The following is a 22171-nucleotide window of genomic DNA, read 5'->3' as shown; positions in this document are numbered from 1 at the left end:
CACACATACCTTGTTTTATCGTGCTTTGTTTTATTGCATCGTGTAGACTATTGGGTTTTTTACAAATCAAAGGTTTGGCAACCTGGTGCTGAAGTAAGTCTACTGGCACCATTTTTTTCAAGAGAAAATGTGCTCATCTCATGGTTCTATGTCACATTTAATTTAAAGTATGTACGCTATTTTCATAGACATAATGCAGACTTACTAGACTACTATATAGTGTGCACATAACTTTTATATGCACTGGAAAACCATAAAGTACGTGTGACTCATTTTATTGTGATATTTGCTTTATTGTGATGGTCTGGAAGCAAACCTACAATATCTTTGAGATCAGGCTGTAAATGCAAAGACCTTGAGGCAGGAGTGCCTCATAGTTAGGAGCAATAAAGAAGGCAAAGTGGCTGGAGGGGAGGATGAAATCTGGGTGGTAGCTGGGACACAGCAGATTGATTCTGAAAGTTGACTTAAGGATTTTGGTCTTAGAAATAAAAGAAGTTACTAGAAGATTTTGAGCAGAAAAATGATATCATGTGACTACATTTTAAAGGATCTTCCTATGTTAAAAAAGAAAATGAAAACTGGGAGACCAGCTGGGAAGTTGTTGTCATAATTATGGAAGGAAATAAAGGTGGTTTAGACAATGATAGCACCAGAGGTAGTGACAAATGGTCAAATTCTTGAATTTCAGTATGAAAAATTTAGTATGGAAAGATTATCATTGTTTTACTTGAATGCTAGTGAAATCATAACTTTTTTTTCCTTTAGGGAAATGTTTTCTGTATCCTAGTTTTTCATGTACTCTGTCATGTGAGGATCATGTTCCTATTTTGTTAATTAGGTCAATCCTAGTACACTGCAGTTATAGCTAATGGCTGACTTACCTCTGACTTCTCATTTTCTGCAAACCTAGCCCTATTTTTGTGTATAACTGTATATTTAAGGAGGGTAAAGGACAAATAATTAAATTTCTTATACAAAGAAAGCAAGTTAACATTTTTAATGGTTTGAACAGCCAAACTAAGTTGAAAAGTACTGTTTGGGACAGGTGATGTTCCCTCTTATAGAAGACATAAAATAATAGCTTCAGGGTATTTAGCTTTATCCTATTCACAAAGCATTTCCTGGATACTCAACTATATATCCAAAGGGGAATAGTTACTAAAAAAGAAAACAACAACAATAACAACAACTATGAGTTACTTTATTCCAAAGGTCAAAGTTATCTTTTCACTATACACATCTTAAAGACAGGATATACTGTCAATGCTTGACTCATACTTAAATCTCTAAATTCTAAAAGAGTTATTCATTCACAGCAAACACTATATATATATACTTACTGATTTTAACAGAATGGATTAATATTTCTCTCACTGGAGATCTATTAAATGGAAACCACTCTGATAACAAAATTTTTTGACATTTTTTTAAAAAGATTTATTTATTTACACAAGCAAATACACAAGTATACCCTCCCAGAAGCGTGGGAGGGTGAGAGAATTCACCAGAGCCAGAGCAGGGAGCAGAGCAGGCAGAAGGACCGAAGTACACTGCTGAGGGGAGCAGCGGGCGGCAGGAGAGGTCTGCGCGCCATGTGGGACCCTCCTCCAGTGGTCGGGGAGCAGCTGGGGATGGAACCAGCACTGCAGAGGCTGTGGGCAGCTTCGGAACCCAGCGCTCAACAGCTATGCCACCGGGGAGGCCCCCAAAATTTTTAATTCTTATTCAAATTATGTTTTTTAAAAAAATTTGTAGGTTTTGGTGATGTTGGAAAAGATAGTGATAACCTGATTTTTTAAACAATGACAAGTTTGATCAATAAAAAATGATCAAGGATAGTCAAAAGACTGAAGAATTTTATTACTGATGTTTTAAGAATTATTTACTATTAATACTAACCATTTTATTTAGTTCCCACAGAAAGAACCACAGATATTCACTTAAATTTATAGAGATTAATTTTGAAAACTGAATTTTCTACTCATGGCATGGAAGTCTCAAGTTTTGCATGAAATTTATGTTTACAAAGAGACATGTTACATGATTCAACAAAATCTATTTCACAATTGTACTATTAGGGGGAAAGGATGTCCTGAGCAAACTCCATACAGATTTTGTGGACTCCACCCCCACTCCAGACCAAAGCCTTCAAGACACAGGGAACAACAAATTCCATCATCACCAAAGGGAGGGTTGTTGGGATCTGAGGGTGGCATTAAGAAGCTAGGTTTGGTATAAAACCAGCCATGTGGGCCTTGGGGCTCACTTTTGGGCTCACAGCTCTTGGCTTTTTGCCAGTTCTCAGTGCGCCATTTGGATTCCAGGTCAGCGGAACTGGTAGGATGCATTCATGAATTTATCTCCCTTTTTTTCTCCCTGAGTTATTCATTTCTTCATTTCCCCTTCTTTTTTTTTTAACCTTAAATTTTTATTTATTTTTTTATTTTTTTAAAATTTTTTATTTTTATATTCCCCATACAATTGCAACCCCCTGATTTTGACCCCAATCCCTCCTCCCCCACCCCCCAAAGCGTGTCTCTGGTTCATAATTGTTTGTTGATTTTGATTTTTTTCTTTCTTATAGTTATTTCTTTTCCTGGCCCTTTATTTAAGTTTTCTAGATTCCTGCTATGAGTGAGACCATCCAGTATTTTTCTTTTTCTTTCTGGCTTATTTCGCTGAGCATGATCCCTTCCAGCTCCATCCATGTTGCTGCAAATTGCATGTGTTTATCTTTTTTGAATGCTGAGTAATATTCCATGGTATATATGTACCACATCTTCTTGATCCAGTCATCTATTTTTGGGCATTTGGATTGTTTCCAAAGCTTAGCTATTATAAATTGTGCTGCTATAAACATAGGGGTGCAGGTCCCCTTCTTCTGTAAATAAACCTTTTATTAACCTTTTTTTGTGTGTGTGCCTGCAGTTGAGTATTAATAAGTGCCTTTTAGGATCATGCTCAGCGAAATAAGCCAGAAGAAAAAGAAAAACACCGGATGGTCTCACTCATAGCAGGAATTTAGAAAACCTAAATAAGGGACCAGGAAAAAGACTAAATATAATAAAGAAAAATCAAAAAGCAACAAGCAAGTATAAACCAGAGACATGCTTGGGGGGGGGGAGAAGGGAGTAGTATCAAAACAAGGAGGGCAGGAAGTGTATAGGGATTATAACCAAGATGAAAATGCATACATTGTACAAAAATGATGTAAAAAATATAAAAAAAATAAGTCTCTTTTAAGCGCACAGGTGAGGGTACACAGTCACGAAACCTGTTTCATGTCAGGGTTGCCCTGTAACAACACTTGGGTTGGAATTAATTCTCAAGCTATTATGAATTACTTTTTAGCTTTGGGTTCTGTAAGAAAGTTGCACCAGGATAAAAGATGGTGATTTTGTGTATGAATGAGTGTATGAGTGTGTGTGAGAGAGAGATATTTAGTAAGAAAGTAGAGTGGGGTGGGCCTCCCGGGTGGCGCAAGGGGTTAAGCACAGCACTATGAAGCTATCTGCAGCCTCTGCAGCAAGAGGTTAAGCCCCACCCAGCCAGGGAGCTACCCACATGATGTAACACATCTCTCCTGTCCATCTGCTGCTCCCCTCAGCAGTGTATTTCAATCAGTCTGTCTGTTCTGTTTCTTACTTTGTCTCTGGTGAATCCTCTCACCCCCTGCACCACTGGCCTGTACCCCAGTTCTTGTATGCATACATAAATATTTTAAAAAAGAAAGTATAGTGGGGCAATTTATATCAAATTATTTAAATACTAAATCCAACTATTTCAAATAAATACCAAGGTAGATCTATTCAAGGTTAGTCTTGAGTCATAAACTATCTTGCATATTATTTCCTAATGTGACATTTCTCTTGCAATACAATAAACTCTGGCTCACTGTCTGGGGCCTTAAAGAAATGATGAAGGGACGACAGGATATTAGGTAATATATCTAAATCCCCCCCGGTTAGTCTAAAAATATTTAATTTTCTCTTTGAGTCCATTTTTCATAGGAACTATATTTATGAAAAAGGCAATAACGTATCTACTGTAGTGTGTTTTTTTTTTTTTAAAGATTTATTTTTATTTATTTATACAAGCACTGGGTACAGTCAGAAGCATGGAAGGGTGAATTCTTTTATAAATAAAGCTTTATTGGAACACAGCAATACCCCTTCAGTCATGTGTTATCTATAGCTGCTTTTCTGTTCCAATGGCAGAGAAGAATAATTGTGAGAGACTGTCCCACAAAGCTAAACATAATCTACTACATAGACCTTTACCAAAAAAGCTTGCTGATTCCTGGCCTAGCACATTGAACAAATACAGAAAAACAGGCTATAACAAAGATAAGCAGGTACTAGCAAACTTCCCAGAAACTTAATTTCTAGAATCAAATTATTCTTTAAAACAAATGAAATGCTATAATTACTAGTGAAAATATTACAGAATTATTGGATTAGATATTAAAATAATTACAGATAATAAAAGACAGAAACTTTGAAAGGTTGATACTTTAAAATATGTTAACAATCTATTAAAGGAATATAAACACTGGGAAAGGGGATTATCAACCATCCTGGAAAAAACATCCAATGTTTTTAAAATGCTTAAAAGCCCAACTGTTACCTTCTCTAATACATTATAATAATCCTTGAAATTAAATATTACACAAGTACAATTTATCTTTTTTCAAAGTAAAATCATTACTGGTTAAACAAAGACAGTATCCGTGATGGCAAATTTAATGTCAGGAAATTACTTAGGATGCAAATGCCTTCTCTAATTTAGAATGAAATCCAGTACTGTAAATATCACCAGTCAACATGGCATGGCCCTGTCTCGCCCTCTGCACCCCTCAGCAGTATATTTCAGTTGGTCTGCCTGTTCTGCTCCCTGCTGTCTCTGGTGAATCCTCTCACCCTCCCATGCCTCTGGTCTGAACCCCAGTTCTTGTATAAAAATAAATAAATCTTTAAAAAAAAAAATAAAAAAATAAATATCACCAGTCAAAAAGTTTGGAATTTCTTAATTTATTCCTTCTTTCCATACTGGACAAAAATAATCCTCAAGTGTATTCATGAAATTCTAATATTTTTAAATTAATTTATTTATTTATATAAGCACTAGGTACAGTGAGAAGCACAAGAGGGTGAGAGAATTCACCAGAGCCAGAGCATGGAGCAGAACAGGTAGACTGATGAAATACACTGCTGAGGGGAGGAGCAGGCGCGACAGGAGAGGTCTGCGCACCATGTAGGCCCCTCGTTGGCGGCCGGGGATTGGACTGTCGCTGCAGAGGCTGCAGGCAGCTTCGCAGCCCAGCGCTCAACCGCTGTACCACCGAGGAGGCCCCATGAAATTCTAATTTTAACTACTGATGTTAAACACCTTGACAGTGGGCTTACCCTCTGAAAGTATTTCAGGATTCAACCATGTAACACATAATCTTTAAAAACCATTCAAGTCTCTCTCTCAGTCCTATAGTTGCTCTGTGAAGTTTCACAGATGTGAATTACCATCAACTAAAGACTTCCAAAAGAAGTCTTTATGGAGTCTCATTAAGAGCCAACTTGAAATTCAACCATATTCTTTCTTCTTTTTTAAAAAAAAATACTTAAAAGCTTATTATCAACAATGATACAATTATGACACACTCTAAACAGTGGTGATAATTAGCATAAACACTGGTTTTTTTTTTACTAATATTTGAGGAAAATTTTACATTCAATGACCAAATTGAATGTATGTTTGAAATGCATTATAAAACTATTTCCCTTATATACTAAGATTTTGCTGTTAGTCTGACCTATTTGATCAGTAAAAGACTTAACTACTTAGGAAATTTTATATCACAGCTGCCCTCAAATAGAGACAGCTTATCTAACAGCTAACCATTGTTGTGTACACTTTTATGCTTGTTTGCCAAAGGAGTTAAACAAATACCTATTTCAACTCTTGTTCAAGAACTGGAGGGTTCAATCATGAAGTTCAGCTGAAGCTGTGTGTGGATAATGTTTACTCCATTATGACAAGGATTCTTAAAGGTCTTACATAATTGTCTATAATCCCCATATTATCTTAGCTTCCTAGTGACATCGCAGGACACTCCCTTTGAGAGTTTGCTACTTGCTGCCATCTTGCTGTTTTCTTGAAAAAACTGGAGATAACAGTTTCCCTTTAAGTTTGAACCCCTGACCTTTTCAGGGTGCAGGTAGTCAGTAATGGTATTTTTCCAAGCTATTCGTTTCTACCACCCCCCAAAAAATTGTTTGTCATCTTTTCCCATTTGATACTAAAAATGACTCTAAAGCCAGATTAATTTAAAAAACTATTCCCAGCAAAATAAAATCCCATAAAATTTTTGAGAGAAAGGGAAGCATTATTTATTAAGCTAAAGTTAATGATCAATTCAAAGGCTACACAACTCTGCAGCAAAGCAAGGTCGGCACTTCAAGCCGTTTTGATTCAGATCAGAAACAATAAGGTTACTAAGGGGGGGGGAGTAACTTAGAAAACAATTTTTTTCTTGACAGGTGGAATGGTAAAACATACTTTGATAATTTAAAAGGCACATAAATAATCTTATAAATTATAATAGCATTTGTGGGAAAATAGATACCTACTTAAAAACAGGAAAAAGAAGGATAAGATATGTGGGTAACTAACAGACACTACACACACACACACACACACACACACACACAGGAAGGCAAATTACATACAAAATGATCAAGACATGCCACTTTACGGCACAGTAAACATCTGATGTTAAAAGATGCTTTTCAAGAAGACACAGAAAGAAATGGGAAGACATTTCATGTGCACTGATTTGAAGAATCAATATTGCCAAAATGGCCATTTAATCTAAAACAATATAGAGTCAATGGTATTTTTCATAGAAACAGAACTAAAAATATCCTAAAATTTCTACAGAATCACAAAACACCTCGGTCAAAAAAAAAAAGAAACCAAACCCTAAAAGGAGTATCATGCTCCAATTTTATACTATACTACAAAGCTACAGTAATCAAAACAGTATGTTATCAGACTAAAAACAGGAACACAGATCAATGGACTAGAATTGTGAGCACAGACACAAATATTGGCAACTAATTTATGACAAAAAAGCCAAGAACAAACAATGAAGAAAGAAAAGTCCTTTAATAAATGGTTCTGGGAAAACTAAACAGTCACATGTGAAAGAAACACTAGGATCAATTCAAAATGGAATAAAGACTTGACTATTAAGACCTGAAACCATAAAATATATAGAAGAAAACATAGGTAATAAACTGCCTTAGTGATGTCTTTATGGATACATATTCTATACAAAAAGAAACAAAAGGGAATATAAACAAATGAGACTACATCAAACTAAAATCTTTTGCACAGCAGGAAAAAAAAACACACATTAAAATAAAAGAAGCAATCTACTGAATGAGAAAAGGTATTTATTTACAAACTAGGTATCAGGCAAGGGGTTAATATCACACGCACACACACACACACACACTTATAAAGCTCAACAACAAAAAAACATACAACCCAGCCACAATGCAGAGAGTATCTAAACAGGCGTTTTACCAAGGAAGATACACAGAAGGTCAAAAGACATATGAAAAGATATTTTACATCATTTACCATGAGAGAAACGCAAATGAAAACTACAATGACATTTTACTTCACCCTGTTAAAATGGTTGTTCTCAGAATAAAAGGAATAATGTGTTGGCTAGGATGTGAAGGAAAAGGAACTGTTGGTAGGAATATAAAGTGGTACAGTCACTATGGAAAATAGCTCCTCAAAATATTAAAAATGCAACCACCATATCATCCAGTAAGTCCACTTCTGGATATTTATTTACCCAAAGAATACGAGAACACTAATTTGAAAAGACATATACATACTTATGTTAACTGCCAAGGACTAGTTACAATATTCAAGATGTGGAAAAAACCCAAGTGCCTGAAGAGGGTTACATGAATAAAGAAGATATGATATATTATATAGACACAATGGAATACTACTTAGTCAAATAAAGATGAAATCTTGTATTTTTTGTGACACCATGCATGTACCTTGAGGGGATTATGCTAAGTCAGGAAGAGAAAGACAAAGAATGAATGATCTCACTCATTTATGAAATATAAAGTAAGAAAAGTAAATGAACAAAGAAAACAAAAACAAACCCTTAGATTCTGAAAATAGAATGGTGGTTACCAGAGGGGGTGGGGAGAGAATGTTAGTTGGTGGTGGATGATGACTTAACATTTGGTGTTGGGAGTGGTGAGATATGAGAAAATGTACTGATAGAATCTATACAGCGTTGTAAACTAAAGTTACTCAATAATTTAAAAAAGATATTTTTCAAATGCTATTAAAAAAGAACACAACTTTAGAAATTTGGGTCTAAAGGCATTCCACAATTTGTCCAGGTTTTTAGTTTGGGGTGGTAAAAGTCTTGAAAGTGTCTTGCTTTTTACTTTAGAATTCTGTATCTTCTATAGCATTTGAAAAAAGGATCAAAGTTTGGAAATATTAATATTACTATCAAGTTTAGAAGTAAAGAAACTTCTCTCATCTGAGAAACATTTCAGAGGGCTATAAAGATGTTCAACTAATGATAAAGATATTGTTTTATGATAGTCCAGAAAATAGTTTGAATTCTAGGGGGCAAAATTTGATTCAACAAATTTTCCCTGCTGTTCTACATTCCTTTTCTGAAAATGACTGCTTTCTAAAAGGTAAGAGCTGCTATAATTTACCATTTACTATGTGTCAGACACATATTACAAACACAGGGCTAGGTAACTTAATACTTTTTTCTTTTGCTATAATATTTATTCTTATATAAATTCTTATATAATATTTATTCTTATTTTTCAAACTTTTCAACAAAATTTAGTAAAAACAAAATGCTAAATTCCTTTAAATTTCATGTTGTCATGGTAGGAAACAGAAAAAAAGAAAGAACATTCACTGAGTGTTTAACATATGCCAGGCATATAACAACCTTCCATTAACATCTGAGATAACCTTATCTTTATTTATTTTTTACAAATAGAAACTTACTGTTTAGATAACTTAAAAGCAATTTCTTGGGCGTCCCTGGTGGCACAGCGGTTGAGCGCTGGGTTGCAAAGCTGCCCGTAGCCTTTGCAGTGCCGGTTCGATCCCCGGCTGCTCCCCGGCCACCGAGGAGGGTCCCAAATGGCGCGCATACCTCTCCTGCTGCCCGCTGCTCCCTTCAGCAGTGTACTTCGGTCCTTCTGCCTGCTCTGCTCCCCACTCTGTCTCTGGTGAATTCTCTCACCCTCCCGCGCTTCTGACTGTACCCAGTGCTTGTATAAATAAATAAATAAATATAAAAAAAAAGCAATTTCTTTGAGGTTTTAACTTAAAAATGCAGCTGAGGCCAGATAAAACCTAGGTGCATGACTGCAAAGTCTTGCTTTTCTACATCATCTTTTCACATGGTTTTAGGTCCTTAATCAACAGTCAATTAAAAATACAAATGAGGGTCTCCCTCATGACACAAGGGGTTAAGTCTCAGCACTATGAAGCTGTTGGCAGCCATTGAAGCTTGGTTAGCTCCCAGGCCACGCGGCACCGCAGACCTCTTCTATCTCACCCTCTGCTCCCCTCAGCAGTGTATTTCAGTAGATCCGCCTTTTCTGCTCCCCACTCTGTCTCTGGTGAATCCTCTCACACCCTCTGTACCTCTGGCCTATACCCCAGCTCTCGTATGCATAAATAAATAAATCTTAAAAAAAAATCCACATGAGCAACCAAAGTAAAATCGACAGCATAAACTATGTCTTAAATTTAATATGCTAAATAACATATTTTATGAGTAAACCAAGACACAATATGTTTTCATATCCAAACTAAAAAGAAAATAGTATTTGACATTCAACTAGGTTATAATCTTGGTTTCTATGTGTTATCTTGGGCAAGTGACTTAATATTTCTGAGTCTCAATTTCCTCATTTGTAAGAAGAAGGATATTAGTTATCTAATATTATTGTGTGGTAAACACTAAATTAAGATGACAGAGATAATGGTTAACATAGTTTCTCACACATGTAAGTTCTGCACCTTTAAAGAGAGTGTAACGAAGGCCATAAAGGATGCTAACAAATATACTGCAAAAGTTTCACTCTCTCCTCCTCACCAAATTACGAGGGCAAAATCCCAAGTGCCCCAATCCCTACTAGTGCTTAAAAATTTCCTTAAAAGTTTAATTTCAGTGAAAATCTTGATGTAGATGAAAAACAGCTGGTGTAAATACAAAGAACAAAGACTAATGGGTGGTGGTTAGAAAAGGATAGGGCAGGTTTAGGAACCCTAAAAAGGAAGGAAAACATCTCACAAAGTCAAAGTACCAAAGACTCCCAGATAACCTTAATAATTATAAAGCCTCTTATACACAGGCCAGGGCACGTTAGGCTTTTTTCTACGAAAAACAGCTATAACAGTTTTTTCCTTTTCCTATCTGACCTGGTCATGTATATTCCCCAATGCTCCCCTGGAGTGGGCGAGTGGGTCTGCTATAGGAAAATTATAAAGACTGTATCTGGTATAGAATTCAGTTATGCTGTACCTCCAGATGTGGCCTGAGCCTGTATTTATTATTTTCACATGTCTATGCCTTTTACCTGTGTGATCCATTTTCCTTCTTCTCTAACAGATGAAATGCCCGCCCTTCTACTTTTCAGACACAGCTCAAATATCAACTCTTCCTGAAGCCTTTAGCTCTACCTATCCTGTGTTACCACAGCACTTGGTATATACCTTTACTTACCTCATTGTCATATACTTAATTAAATGTTTGTTTCATTGAATACGGTAAGGACCTGAAGGCAATGATGGTGTGTATGTATGTGCGAATTCAATGTCCAAGCATCATACCATTGTTGCTACAAGAGTTCACTTTTTCCAATATTTCAACCTGTCTAGAGAAGTGAGACTTGCTTAAAAACATCATTCCTTCACTTTTGAAGAAATTATGATATCTGATTTTTGATTATGTATTTTTACCATATCAGATTTTAAGCTATAAGTACTTAGCATTTTAGACCTGGACGGAAGTTCAGATTTCCCACTCCGAACTTTCTAAGGGCTAACTGATAAGTCCAGGGTCAAAAAACCAATCAATAACTGATCCAGTAGATTTTAGCAGATCATTCTTTAACCCAGCATACTGCTCTAATGATGTTCAACATACTTAATGAACCTTCACCCACTAAGAGAAGTTAGCATTCAGTTGTACTGCAGAGGGCTGAAGTTTGTATTTCTTTTACCTAAATATATACCATGGCTTACAAAAAGAAAAGGCTTTAATGATCTATGGCCAAATTATATAACTAATAACCCCATATACTATTTTTTGTAGCACTATTAAAAGTACAATACTAACCTAGCCTTATCATTGCTTCTCTAGTAAATGTAGTATGTATTTTACAGATGATTAATCAAAGATTAGATAGACAACAAACTGATATCTGAGATGTTATTGTCAAAAAGTTATATTCTGTTTTGGGAAGTATTATACTCAAATGATCTTTAAATAAAATATCCATTGTCCATTTTCTTTTTTATTAAATTTTTCCCTTCTGTTATTTTTTTTATTGCTTATACCAAGCCACCTGTGCTCAGACCCCACCCACTCCATATTTTCCCATATTCCCTCTGGTAACCATTATCTTCTTTTTTACCAAGTTCAGATTTTTATTTCTTCTATCATTTGCATTTAATAATTGTTTTTTGGGTGTTTATATTCCCTAGATGAGTGAAACCACCCAAAATCTGTCTTTCACTTTTTGGCTGATTACTCCCTAGTTGGAGATCAGGGATCGAACTCATGCCACAGTGGCTGTAGATAGCTTGATAGTGCTGAGACTTAATCCCTTGCGCCACCAGGGAGGCCCTGACTTTCTTCTTTAGAGAGATGTCTATTGCAGTCCTTTGTACATTTTTTAATTAGGTTGTTTCTTTGTCGCTGGATTATGCAAGTACTTTGTAAATTTTAGAGATTAACCCCTTAATAGATGTATGGTATTTACAAATATTTTCCCCATTTTTTAGATTGCCTTTTTGTTTTTGTGATGATTCCTTTTAAGGTACAAAAACTTTCAAGGTTGACATAGCCCCACTTAGTCCCACTTGCTTATTTTTTACTTTTGTTTCCCTTGTTGCTTAGGTTGTATCCCCAAATGTGTTTTTGTGGTAGGTGACTTGTAATGTGTAGTGTACATTTTCTTTCAAGCATTTGTTTCAGATCTTATGTCCAAATCTTTAATCCATTTTGAATGGACTTTCATGTATAATGTTAGATATGGGTACTGATTTATTTTTTTACATGTGGCTATTCATGTTTCCCAACACTATTTATTAAAAAGTCTATCTTTTCTCTACTGTGTGATCTTCCTTTGTGGAAAAGTAGCTCTTCATATTTCTATGGATTTATTTTTGGGATTTTAATTCTGTTCCATTGGTTTGAGTTTCTCTTTGTTTTAGTATCATATTGTTTTGATTACTGCTGCTGCATAATATTGTTTGAAATCAGGAAGTATACTTCCATTTTTCTTCTTTACTTTTTTTTCCCCAAAGATTTATTTATTTATGCATACAAGAACTGGGGTATAAGTCAGAGGTGCAGGGGGTAGGGGACAAGAGGATTCACCAGAGAGAGTGGGGAGAACAGGCAGATCTACTGAAATACACTGCTGAGGGGAGCTGTGGGCGAGACAGGAGAGGTCTGCTGCGCCATGTGGGTTGCTCCCTGGCAGGCCAGGATGAAATTCCTGCTGCAGTGCCTGGTGATAGCTTGATAGTGCTGTCTTTAACCCCTGTGCCACCAGGGAGGCCCCTCTTCTTCACTCTTAAGATTGTTTTAGTTAATTCTGGGCCTTTTGTGATTCCATATAAATTTGATAATTGTTTTATGTCCTTAAAAAAAGTCTTTGGTATTCAATAGGTATTGCACTAAACCTGTAAATTGCTGTGAGTAACTTGGCTGTTTTAATACTGTTAATTCTTCCTATCCAGGAGCATAGGAAATTGTTCCATTTCTTTGGATCTTCTTTTATTTCCTTTAATGTAGACTTATAGTTTCCATTATACAAGTCCTTCACCTTCACTAGATTTATTCCCATATACTTCATTCTTTTTAGCATGATTGTAAATGGAACTGTATTCCTTACTTCCCTTTCTTTTAATACATCATTCACATATATAAATGTCACTGATTTTTGTGTACTGATTTTGTATCCTGCCATCTTAATGTATTCATTCATTATTTCTCAATTTTTTTTTGTAGAACCTTTTAGTTTCTCTAAATATTTTAGCATGTCATCTGTGAATAGTGAGTTTCACTTCTTTCCCACATTGGATTCCCTTTATGGTTTTTTCTTGCTTTATTGCTTTAGCTAGCACTTCCAGGACTATGTTGAGTAATAGGGGTGACAGTGGACATCTCTGTGTTATTTCTGATCTTAGTGGAAATGCTTTCAGCTTTTTACCATTAAGTATGATACTGGCTATAGGTTTGTCATATAAGGCTTTTACAATATTTAGATAGGTTCCACTTATTTCCATCATTGGATTGTGTAAAATGCTTTTTTGGGCATCTATTAAGATGATCAATTGATGTTTTTTTAAAAAAAGATTTATTTATTTATTTATTTATTTATTTATTTATGCATACATGAACTGAGATACAGGGCAGAGATGGGGGGTTAAAGAGGATTCACCAGAGACAAGTGGGAAGCAGAACAGGAAGATCTACTAAAATACACTGCAGGGCCTCCCCGGTGGCACAGTGGTTGAGCACTGGGTTGCGAAGCAGCCCACAGCCTCTGCAGCGCCAGTTTGATCCCCGCTGCTCCCCGGCCACTGGAGGAGGGTCCCGCATGGCGTGCAGATCTCTCCTGCCGCCCGCTGCTCCTCTCAGCAGTGTACTTCGGTCCTTCTGCCTGCTCTGCTCCCTGCTCTGGCCCTGGTGAATTCTCTCACCCACCCGCGCTTCTGACTGTACCCAGTGCTTGTATAAATAAATAAATCTTTAAAAAAAAAAAAAAACACTGCTAAGGGACACAGGAGAGGGAGACAGGAGAGGTCTGCTGTGCCATGTGGGTTAGCTCCCCGACGGGGATCGAACTCATGCTGCAGTGGCTGTGGATAGCATCATTGTGCTAACACTTACTCCCTTGCACCACCAGGGAGGCCTGATTAACTGATCTTTCACTTTCTTTTTGTTGATCTGATGGATGGCATTGCTTGATTTATCTATGTTGAAGAAGCCTTGCATCCCTGAAATTAAGCCTACTTGGTCACAGTAGATGATTCTTTTGATATGTTGCTATATTTGGTTTGCTGGAATTTTGTTGAGAATTTTTCCATCCATGTTCATCAGAGATATTAGTCTGTAATTTTCTTTTTTTGTACTGTTTTTGTTTGGTTTGGGATCAGGGTAATGCTGGCCTCACAATGTATTGGGGATATTTACTCCCACTTCAATTTTTTTTTGAAGAGTCTGTATAAGAATCTGTACAAGGTAGATCTTCTTTAAGGATTTGGTAGAATTCACTGGTGAAGCCATTTGGTTTTGGGCTTTTGTTTGTGGGGAGGCTTTTTATTACTCTTTCAATTTCAGCACCTGTGATTGGGCTATTTAAGCTATTTCATCCTGGTTCAAACTTGGGAGGTTATATGAGTCTAAAAATTTGTCCATTTCTTCTAATTGTCCAGTTTGCATAGAGACTATTGTAATAGGTTCTTATAATCCTGTGTTATTTCTACAGCATCATTTCTGATTCTATTAATTTGGGTTTTCTCTCTTTGTGAGCATAACTAATGGCTCATCAATTTTGTTTATTTTTTCAAAGAACCAACACTTGCTCTCCCTGATCTTTTGGAGTATTGTTTTTTGTTGTTGTTTTTTGTTTTCCATTTTCATTTTCACACCCCCATTTTTAAAAAAACAACTCACATTGTTAAAGGTCTACAATTACATATGTTTCAGTAAAAGCATTCAAATAGAAAAAATAACTTTAAAACCCCATTTGTTTTAGGCAATGAAAAGATAGTGTAAATGTAAGTGTTCTCAGAAATTCTTTTTTTTTTAAGATTTATTTATTTATTTATTTATTTATTTATTTATTTATTTATTTATACATACATACATACATACATACATACAATACAAGCACTGGGTACAGTCAGAAGCACGGGAGGGTGAGAGAATTCACCAGAGCCAGAGCAGGGAACAGAACAGGGAGACTGATGAAATACACTGCTGAGGGGAGCAGCGGGCGTGGCAAGAGAGGTCTGCACACCACGTGGGACCCTCGTCTGGTGGCAGGGGATTGAACCAGAGCTGCAGAGGCTGCAGGCAGCTTGGCAGTCCAGCGCTCAACTACTGCGCCACCAGGGGAGGCCCCAGAAATTCATTATTTTGGTATTATTTATCAAACTGTTTTTAAAGCTTAAAAATTATCTTTAAACACTTGAGATTTCAACATAGTATCTAATTTAAAAGATATTTTCAACAAAATGCATAAAAGTATGTATCCTCAACATTCAGTATGTTTAAATACTATTTTTGAAATGGTTTTCAAGTAGTATGAGCATATTTGATGCTGATGTCACATACAGAATTAAAAATACTGAATTCTCTTCTGTGCAAATATCTGGTAAATCCCAAATAAGGTAGCAAGTATTAAAATATATAGTAAAAATGCTTGTTAATTTCCTAATGGTTCTCAAAGAAATAAAAGTTTTGTCAGAGTTCAGAGGCTTTTCACTTTTCTGTAATTCTATTTTGGACACATGAAACAATAGAATAGTTTATTACAGTAGTGAATGCTATTATAATTAGGATTGTGAAGAACACTGGTGACGTCCAGTGTCTATTCTCTTTCAAGGTTGTTCTATCCATTTTGCCCATCTGTTTTAAAAATGGAAGACCTATGAAACACCAAAAATATACTGTTTCTTAAAATTAATGTCACGCTAAGAAGAAATTAGATGAATTTTTCATTTACCATTCTGGTATTTATTTTTGCCTGTGTAGTTCTACTAAATATTAATACATAATTTAACTTATATTACTCTGAGAATTACAGCAATAAATTACAAGAAAATTGCATGGTTACATGCTTTAACAGTTCTGTCATTTTTAAATATGATTTCTGTTAATCTAGCAGAAATCATCTGTTATACTGTTGAACCACCTACCCCTGCACAGCACACAACTGTTAAAATGTAAATTGCCCAACTATTTTTAGCTGCTGCTGAAAAAAAATTCCTGTCTTCAGGAATAATGATTTGAGGCATTGTGTTCATTTTGTTTATCAAGCAGCTATTCAGCCTCTAGTGGGCCCAAGTGCTTATGCAAGCAAAAGCTTTTAAGAATGCCTGCAGCTGCAATCCAACCTTCCAGGTAGGCTGCAGGTTCAGAGCACAGCTGCCCTAGGCAACATAAAACTCAGACCCATCTGGAACTGAGTTTCAAAGAGGATTTCAAATTCCAGTTTTCATGTATCACACGTAAAAGAGGCGGGGTAAAACATAGGGAAGAAGGAAGGCAAGCAACCAAAAAGATGATATATCTACTTCAGCCTTAATAAAAAACAAAAAGCTCAGCCATGCTGCTCCTTCTAGATTACTACTTGCCAAGCCGGATATTCCATTCAGTGTATATTTCAGATGAGCTATGACTCATCGAGCAGCACCTGTGCCCATGTGTTAAGTACTGCCAAATAAAAGCCCAACATCCATTTACACAACAAAGAGATGTACCCTATAAGGCTTGGAGACTCAATCCAAAAGTCCCACTCCCCATTTGTTTCAAGCAAAGGTGGGGGGGAAAAAAATCTTCCTCAAACCTCAATCTTTACATTGTAGGTGGATTTATGATGTGGTTTATTTACAAATACTATTACTTCTTTTAAGAGTAAAGTATATTTAATAGCACAAACACCCTATAGCATTAGATTATCACAGCCATTAATGACAGTTCACTAAACCTTTCGAACCTCCTTCATGAAAGCTCCTATTCTCAAAGGATACATTTTTGAACATAGAGGGATCAACAAACTAGTTGCTTGAAAGCTTTCCTGATGCTAGGCTGAAGTTAGGAAAGGCTTAATGAAGGCTTTAAAATCCACAAGGGCTTCACAATGAACATCTGACTTGGTGATTTATGCATATTAATAACCTCAGTCCTACTGAGGCAAGCTGAGCCGAACATGTCCTCCGAATCTTAATGTCTTTAGCTCCACTGGGATTATTACAAATGTAAATTTCTAAGATTCTCAGCTATTAATCTCTGTCTGTCCTCCTGTTCAGCAACATAATGACTAATTAAACATCAAAAGACCTGTACAGGAGATCTTCTTTGACAGCTACTGGCCTAGTCCTCTCCCCAAGAGGGGAATTCAAATGACAGGATGTAGAGTAAGAAGATAGGAGTAAGCTACAAATCATTGCAGGGAAATCTAAAAACCTAACATTAAATGTGGATCTATCTCAATCAATGATTCTGTTAAGCAGCAGAAGTCGCCTGCCAGCACCAATCAATTATATCCTTATAGCCATCAAATACGTGAAATCAGTTTGTTTACCATAAATTAAAAAAAAAAAAATGTGTACTTACAGAGGAAGGCAAACCAGGAGGTACCTTTCTAACTTTCTTTGCTTGCAAAGGATCTGCAAGTGAAAAACAACAGATTTCATCAGTATTTCTAACAGAAACTATCAGACTTCAAAATGAACAGGAATGATTTTTTCCCCTCATCTCTTAATGTTTTTCAATATTTCAATTACGCAAGGGGATATAAGGACAGGGGCCTCATTTCTTTTCTAACTATTCCGATGGAAGACAGGTTCTCCTGAAAAAAGAGGTGCATTTTGAAATACATATGTGTTAAGTTTGGGAAGATGGCAGCATATAAATAATATAAGAAAGAAAATAACAAGGCAATAAGCGTGTGTGAAGAATTTCTTCAGAACCTGTTATGTGCTAGGCTCTATATTAAGCTCTTACATAATTTATCTCAGTTTTACTTGCAGAGGGGCATTTGGTGTAACAGGTTATTTTTATAATGACTCCTTTACAGAGACACAAATTCATTGTCCCCGTAACACTGATAAGTACAAAGCATGTTTGAGTAAAATCTAATGCTATGCTACAACTTATGCTAAAAATCTATTATAAATAAAATTTAAGGATATAATAATGCCAAAGACATACTACACAAACTATTACAGGCTGGCACTGTTCTATCCAGTATCACAGCATTTTGTATAACATTTATTTTAATAATGTGTGGGTGAAACTGCACATTCAGCAATAATTATTGTACAATTTATCCTTGGATGTTTATTATCTATTTCTAGAAATAACGAGACAGACTATTGCTTTTGACAAAAATAATGTATAAATATAAATGAGAACATCAGTATATTTATATGATTAGCCATTCTCACTTGGTGTTTTAATTTTACTCATTTTTAAAATTTAAAACTTGCCCATTTTATTTATTGTAAAAAAATTTGATAACCAAAGTTTTTCAATCTTGTACATATAATGGATTAATATTAGAATGTTTTGGAGGAGTTCACTGTTATGAAGCGAGAACACATGGTAAGACTAAGAAAAAGATACAATAGTCTTTAACTGTGAAAGAAAGAATTTAGCAAGCATGGTATTTTCCTCAGTCATAAATGATATGACACAACAAGAGATGCAATTGTTTAAGAAAGAATGAAAACATTTACATTAGGGCTGGGAATCTTTACACTGAACATCCCAGGAGGCTGTAAAGCTAAAAAAGTAACTTTATAAGTAGCATGTGGAAAAATTTTATAAATAAAATGGGGAGAATGCATTCCTTAGCATCTATATCCCTATCCCAAGAGTCAACATATATTTCCTTAAAACAAAAGTACCAAAGAAAAACAACATCTGGTACATTCTATATAAAACTTACATGCAAAATTTTTGTTCTCTGTGAATCTTTTGAGAACTCAATTCTTCACTATTAAAACAGCATCCCTTGACAAAAGCCATACTCTATATCAAGTCAACTGAATTGCTCGTATCACTTTGGAGCCTATAAATACTTGGGGTAATCACTAGTAGATGATGTCATCTCTATTTAGTTTTGGACATTTTTTCCTGCCATATGAACAGAAATTTTATTTTATTTTTTATGTTATCATTAGGTGACACTACACAATTACATACTGTTTTAAAATCATGAATTGGCACTCAATTCACTTTTGAGAAGCTGCAAGTTTAACAGCTAAGTGAGTAATCTGGTTGGATTTGAATTTCAGTTCCATCAAACAGCAGCTCTGTGAGTTTGGACAAGTTTTATAACTTTTTTTAGCTTCTGTTAGTTTGTAGGTAAAAAAGGACTTAACCAGCTTCTGAAGTTAATGTAATAAAGATAATATAGGAAAGATGTTTAGGGCAGTGTTTAACAGAGAGTGACCTTAGTTTTAGCATGATTATTAGATTATATTAAAATCTATAGCAAAATGATGGCAAGTTGGATACTGTGTTGCAGAATTGATTTCCTGAAGCATCTAAATAGCTTGAGAAGATGCTGAAGTTGGTCTAAATGATCTCTGACGTCTCAGATGTTGTGAGTAACTGCAATACTAAGAAGGAAAGACTAAGGCTGAGAAAGAACAATGGAGAATGGAATAATATTCCACTAAATAGTATTTACACAAGATATGAGGGGGTCTCTCTGGAGACCAAGCCTTGACTAAGTTACTTGGCTTCCTGAGTCTAGAATTTTCCTTTATAATGAGAGATTAATAGTACTTCACAGAAGTTTTGTAAAGATGTAGTATTATGCACAACAGAGTGCCTGGCTTGGAGGAGACTATAGTGTCTATCATCATCATCATCAAGATGAAAATGAGGAAGATACAAGCTTTAACTTTTGGAAAATGAGTTAGAAAGTCGCTCCCACCCCACTTTCCTAGTTATTTCAGTAGTTTTTTCTCTCCGAATTTGTAGTAACAGTTCACTGGTTTATATTAGTGCTTTCTGTATGTGCTCTCACAGCAAGATTTTTATAGTGACAATGATGCATCTAGACTCGAATGTTTCTACTCTGACTAATACAGTTAGGATAAAAGGGCAGGAGATGGGAAAAAGACATTTTATAAATTATTTTTTTTTAAAGATTTATATATTTATTTATACAAGCACTAGGTACAGTCAGAAGCGCGGGCGGGTGAGGGAATTCACCAGAGCCAGAGCGGGGAGCAGAACAGGCAGACTGACGAAACACACTGCTGGGAGGAGCAGCGGGCGCAGCAGGAGAGGTCTGTGCGCCATGTAGGATCCTCACCAGAGGCTGGGAATCGATCTGGCGCTGCAGAGGCTGCACCACCAGGGGAGGCCTCATTTTATAAATTATTAACTCTTTAATAACAAAGAACCATTACAGTGCAAAACCAGTATACTGTTTTAATCATCTAGGCTCACACTAACAGTACATATACTAAATCACCCACAATATCGAGAAATGAGTATGTCTAATGAGAGTCCTCCATGCTGAACCAGATAATTGATCACTGTGCCCTTTCATATCCTTAGAGTCTAGGGATACTTACCAAAATACAGGTTTGACAGAAGAGATATACTTAAGTTGGAGAGTCAACAAAGGTTTATGAAAAAAATAACATTTTCTTTGGAGGACTATATTTATTTTACAAGCTGGTTGATCCTTAATATAAACATGATTTTTTACAGGGCCTCCCTGGTGGCACAGGGGTTGGAGACACAGCACTATCAAGCCATTGCTAGCCACTGCAGTATGAGTTCAATCCCTGGCCAGCCAGGGAGCTACGCACGTGGCATAGCAGACCTCTCCAGTCTCGCCTGCTGCTCCCCTCAGCAGTGTATTTCAGTCAGTCTGCCTGTCCTGCTCTCCACTCTCTCTGGTGAATCCTCTCATCCCCTGCACCTTTGGCCTGTATCTCAGTTCTAGTAAGCTTAAATAAATAAATATTTAAGAAAAAAACATAAACATGCTTCACAACTTTAATTTTCTTGCATAAAGGATTCTTTGGTAGGAATCATCAAAAATTACCACATTTAAACACAGATTTGAGGATACATGAGGCTTGTTGTAAGCAGTCACAGAAAACAAACTAGGTTAGGTAGGTTATGTATAAGACATAAAAGAGGTAAGTTTAAAAAAATGAGGGTTGAATGCTTAGTAAGTACTGAGTTTCATTTTGAGGTGATGTCTTGGAACTACACAGAGATGACGATTGCACAGAATTGTGAATGTACTACATCTTACTGAATTATACAGTTCAACATGGTTAATTTTACCTTGATTTTTTTTTTAAAGTGGTAAGTAGGAGCAAATAATATATAAAGAACATTGGACTTGGAGTCAGAAAAATCTTAGATATAAACTACCTACTAATAATATGAATGTGTTCTCTCTTCTGCCTTAGTTTTATGTTAAATCTAGGATTACAGCGACTAACTTGCAAGTCTATTCTAGTGATTAAATGAGAATATACATAAAACCACTTTGTAAATTGTTCAGCAGTATATTAATTTTAGTCAAAAATTAAGGTGTTAATATTAGCACCTAAGAGGAAAAACTAGTCCCATTTCAAAAGTCCTGTTTTTTATTAAGTTCATCTGAACGGATGACCAAACAAGAGAAAGAAATTATGTGAAACTTGTTATATGACTTTGGAGATTTAAGTCATCAATACAGCCAACCTAAATTATCTAACCTTTAACACTTATATTTGTAAAAGTAAGAAATTTAACAATTTTACTGAAGTATGTAAACTAAGAAAATAGATTTCTTCTAATTAAAATATTGTCAGAAATATAAATGGGGGGAAGGGAAAACTTTGTAGGGTGGGATTTGTTGTGCAACAGATACACTCACCAAGTGCTGCGGAGTCATGGAGGGGTCTTCTCCTGGAACTTGTGGCAGAGAATGAGTAGTATGGTGTTCCAGGTTTTCCTGAAGAAGACAACTGTGCTGGGCTTCCAAGGCCTAGATCTTGTCTCAGGAGACTAGACTATAAAATAAGACCAAGGTAACGAGTTATCTTCCCCTTGAAACTAACCTAAACACTTAATTATTAACAGTAACAATTTTTTTTT

At 35.8% G+C, this 22171-nt stretch overlaps 1 protein-coding gene across 4 annotated transcripts in view; it reads right to left on the bottom strand.

Moving 5' to 3' along the window:
• Window positions 1-22171, bottom strand: part of TCF12 (transcription factor 12) — a 325867-nt gene that overhangs the window by 75077 nt on the left and 228619 nt on the right. For all 4 annotated transcript variants that reach the window (XM_054701785.1, XM_054701789.1, XM_054701793.1 and 1 more), the window contains 2 exons: window positions 21951-22086; window positions 17663-17715 (listed from right to left, as the gene is read on the bottom strand). In XM_054701785.1, coding sequence (XP_054557760.1) covers window positions 17663-17715; window positions 21951-22086 — 189 coding nt within the window. The remainder of the gene's footprint in view (window positions 1-17662; window positions 17716-21950; window positions 22087-22171) is intronic.

The sequence above is a fragment of the Talpa occidentalis genome, unplaced genomic scaffold, assembly GCF_014898055.3.
Source record: "Talpa occidentalis isolate TD23 unplaced genomic scaffold, MPIMG_talOcc4v2.1 talOcc4.11, whole genome shotgun sequence".
Lineage (NCBI taxonomy): Eukaryota > Metazoa > Chordata > Mammalia > Eulipotyphla > Talpidae > Talpa > Talpa occidentalis.
The sequence above is the reverse complement of the archived record's forward strand: the minus strand, read 5'-3'. Positions and strand labels throughout refer to the sequence as shown.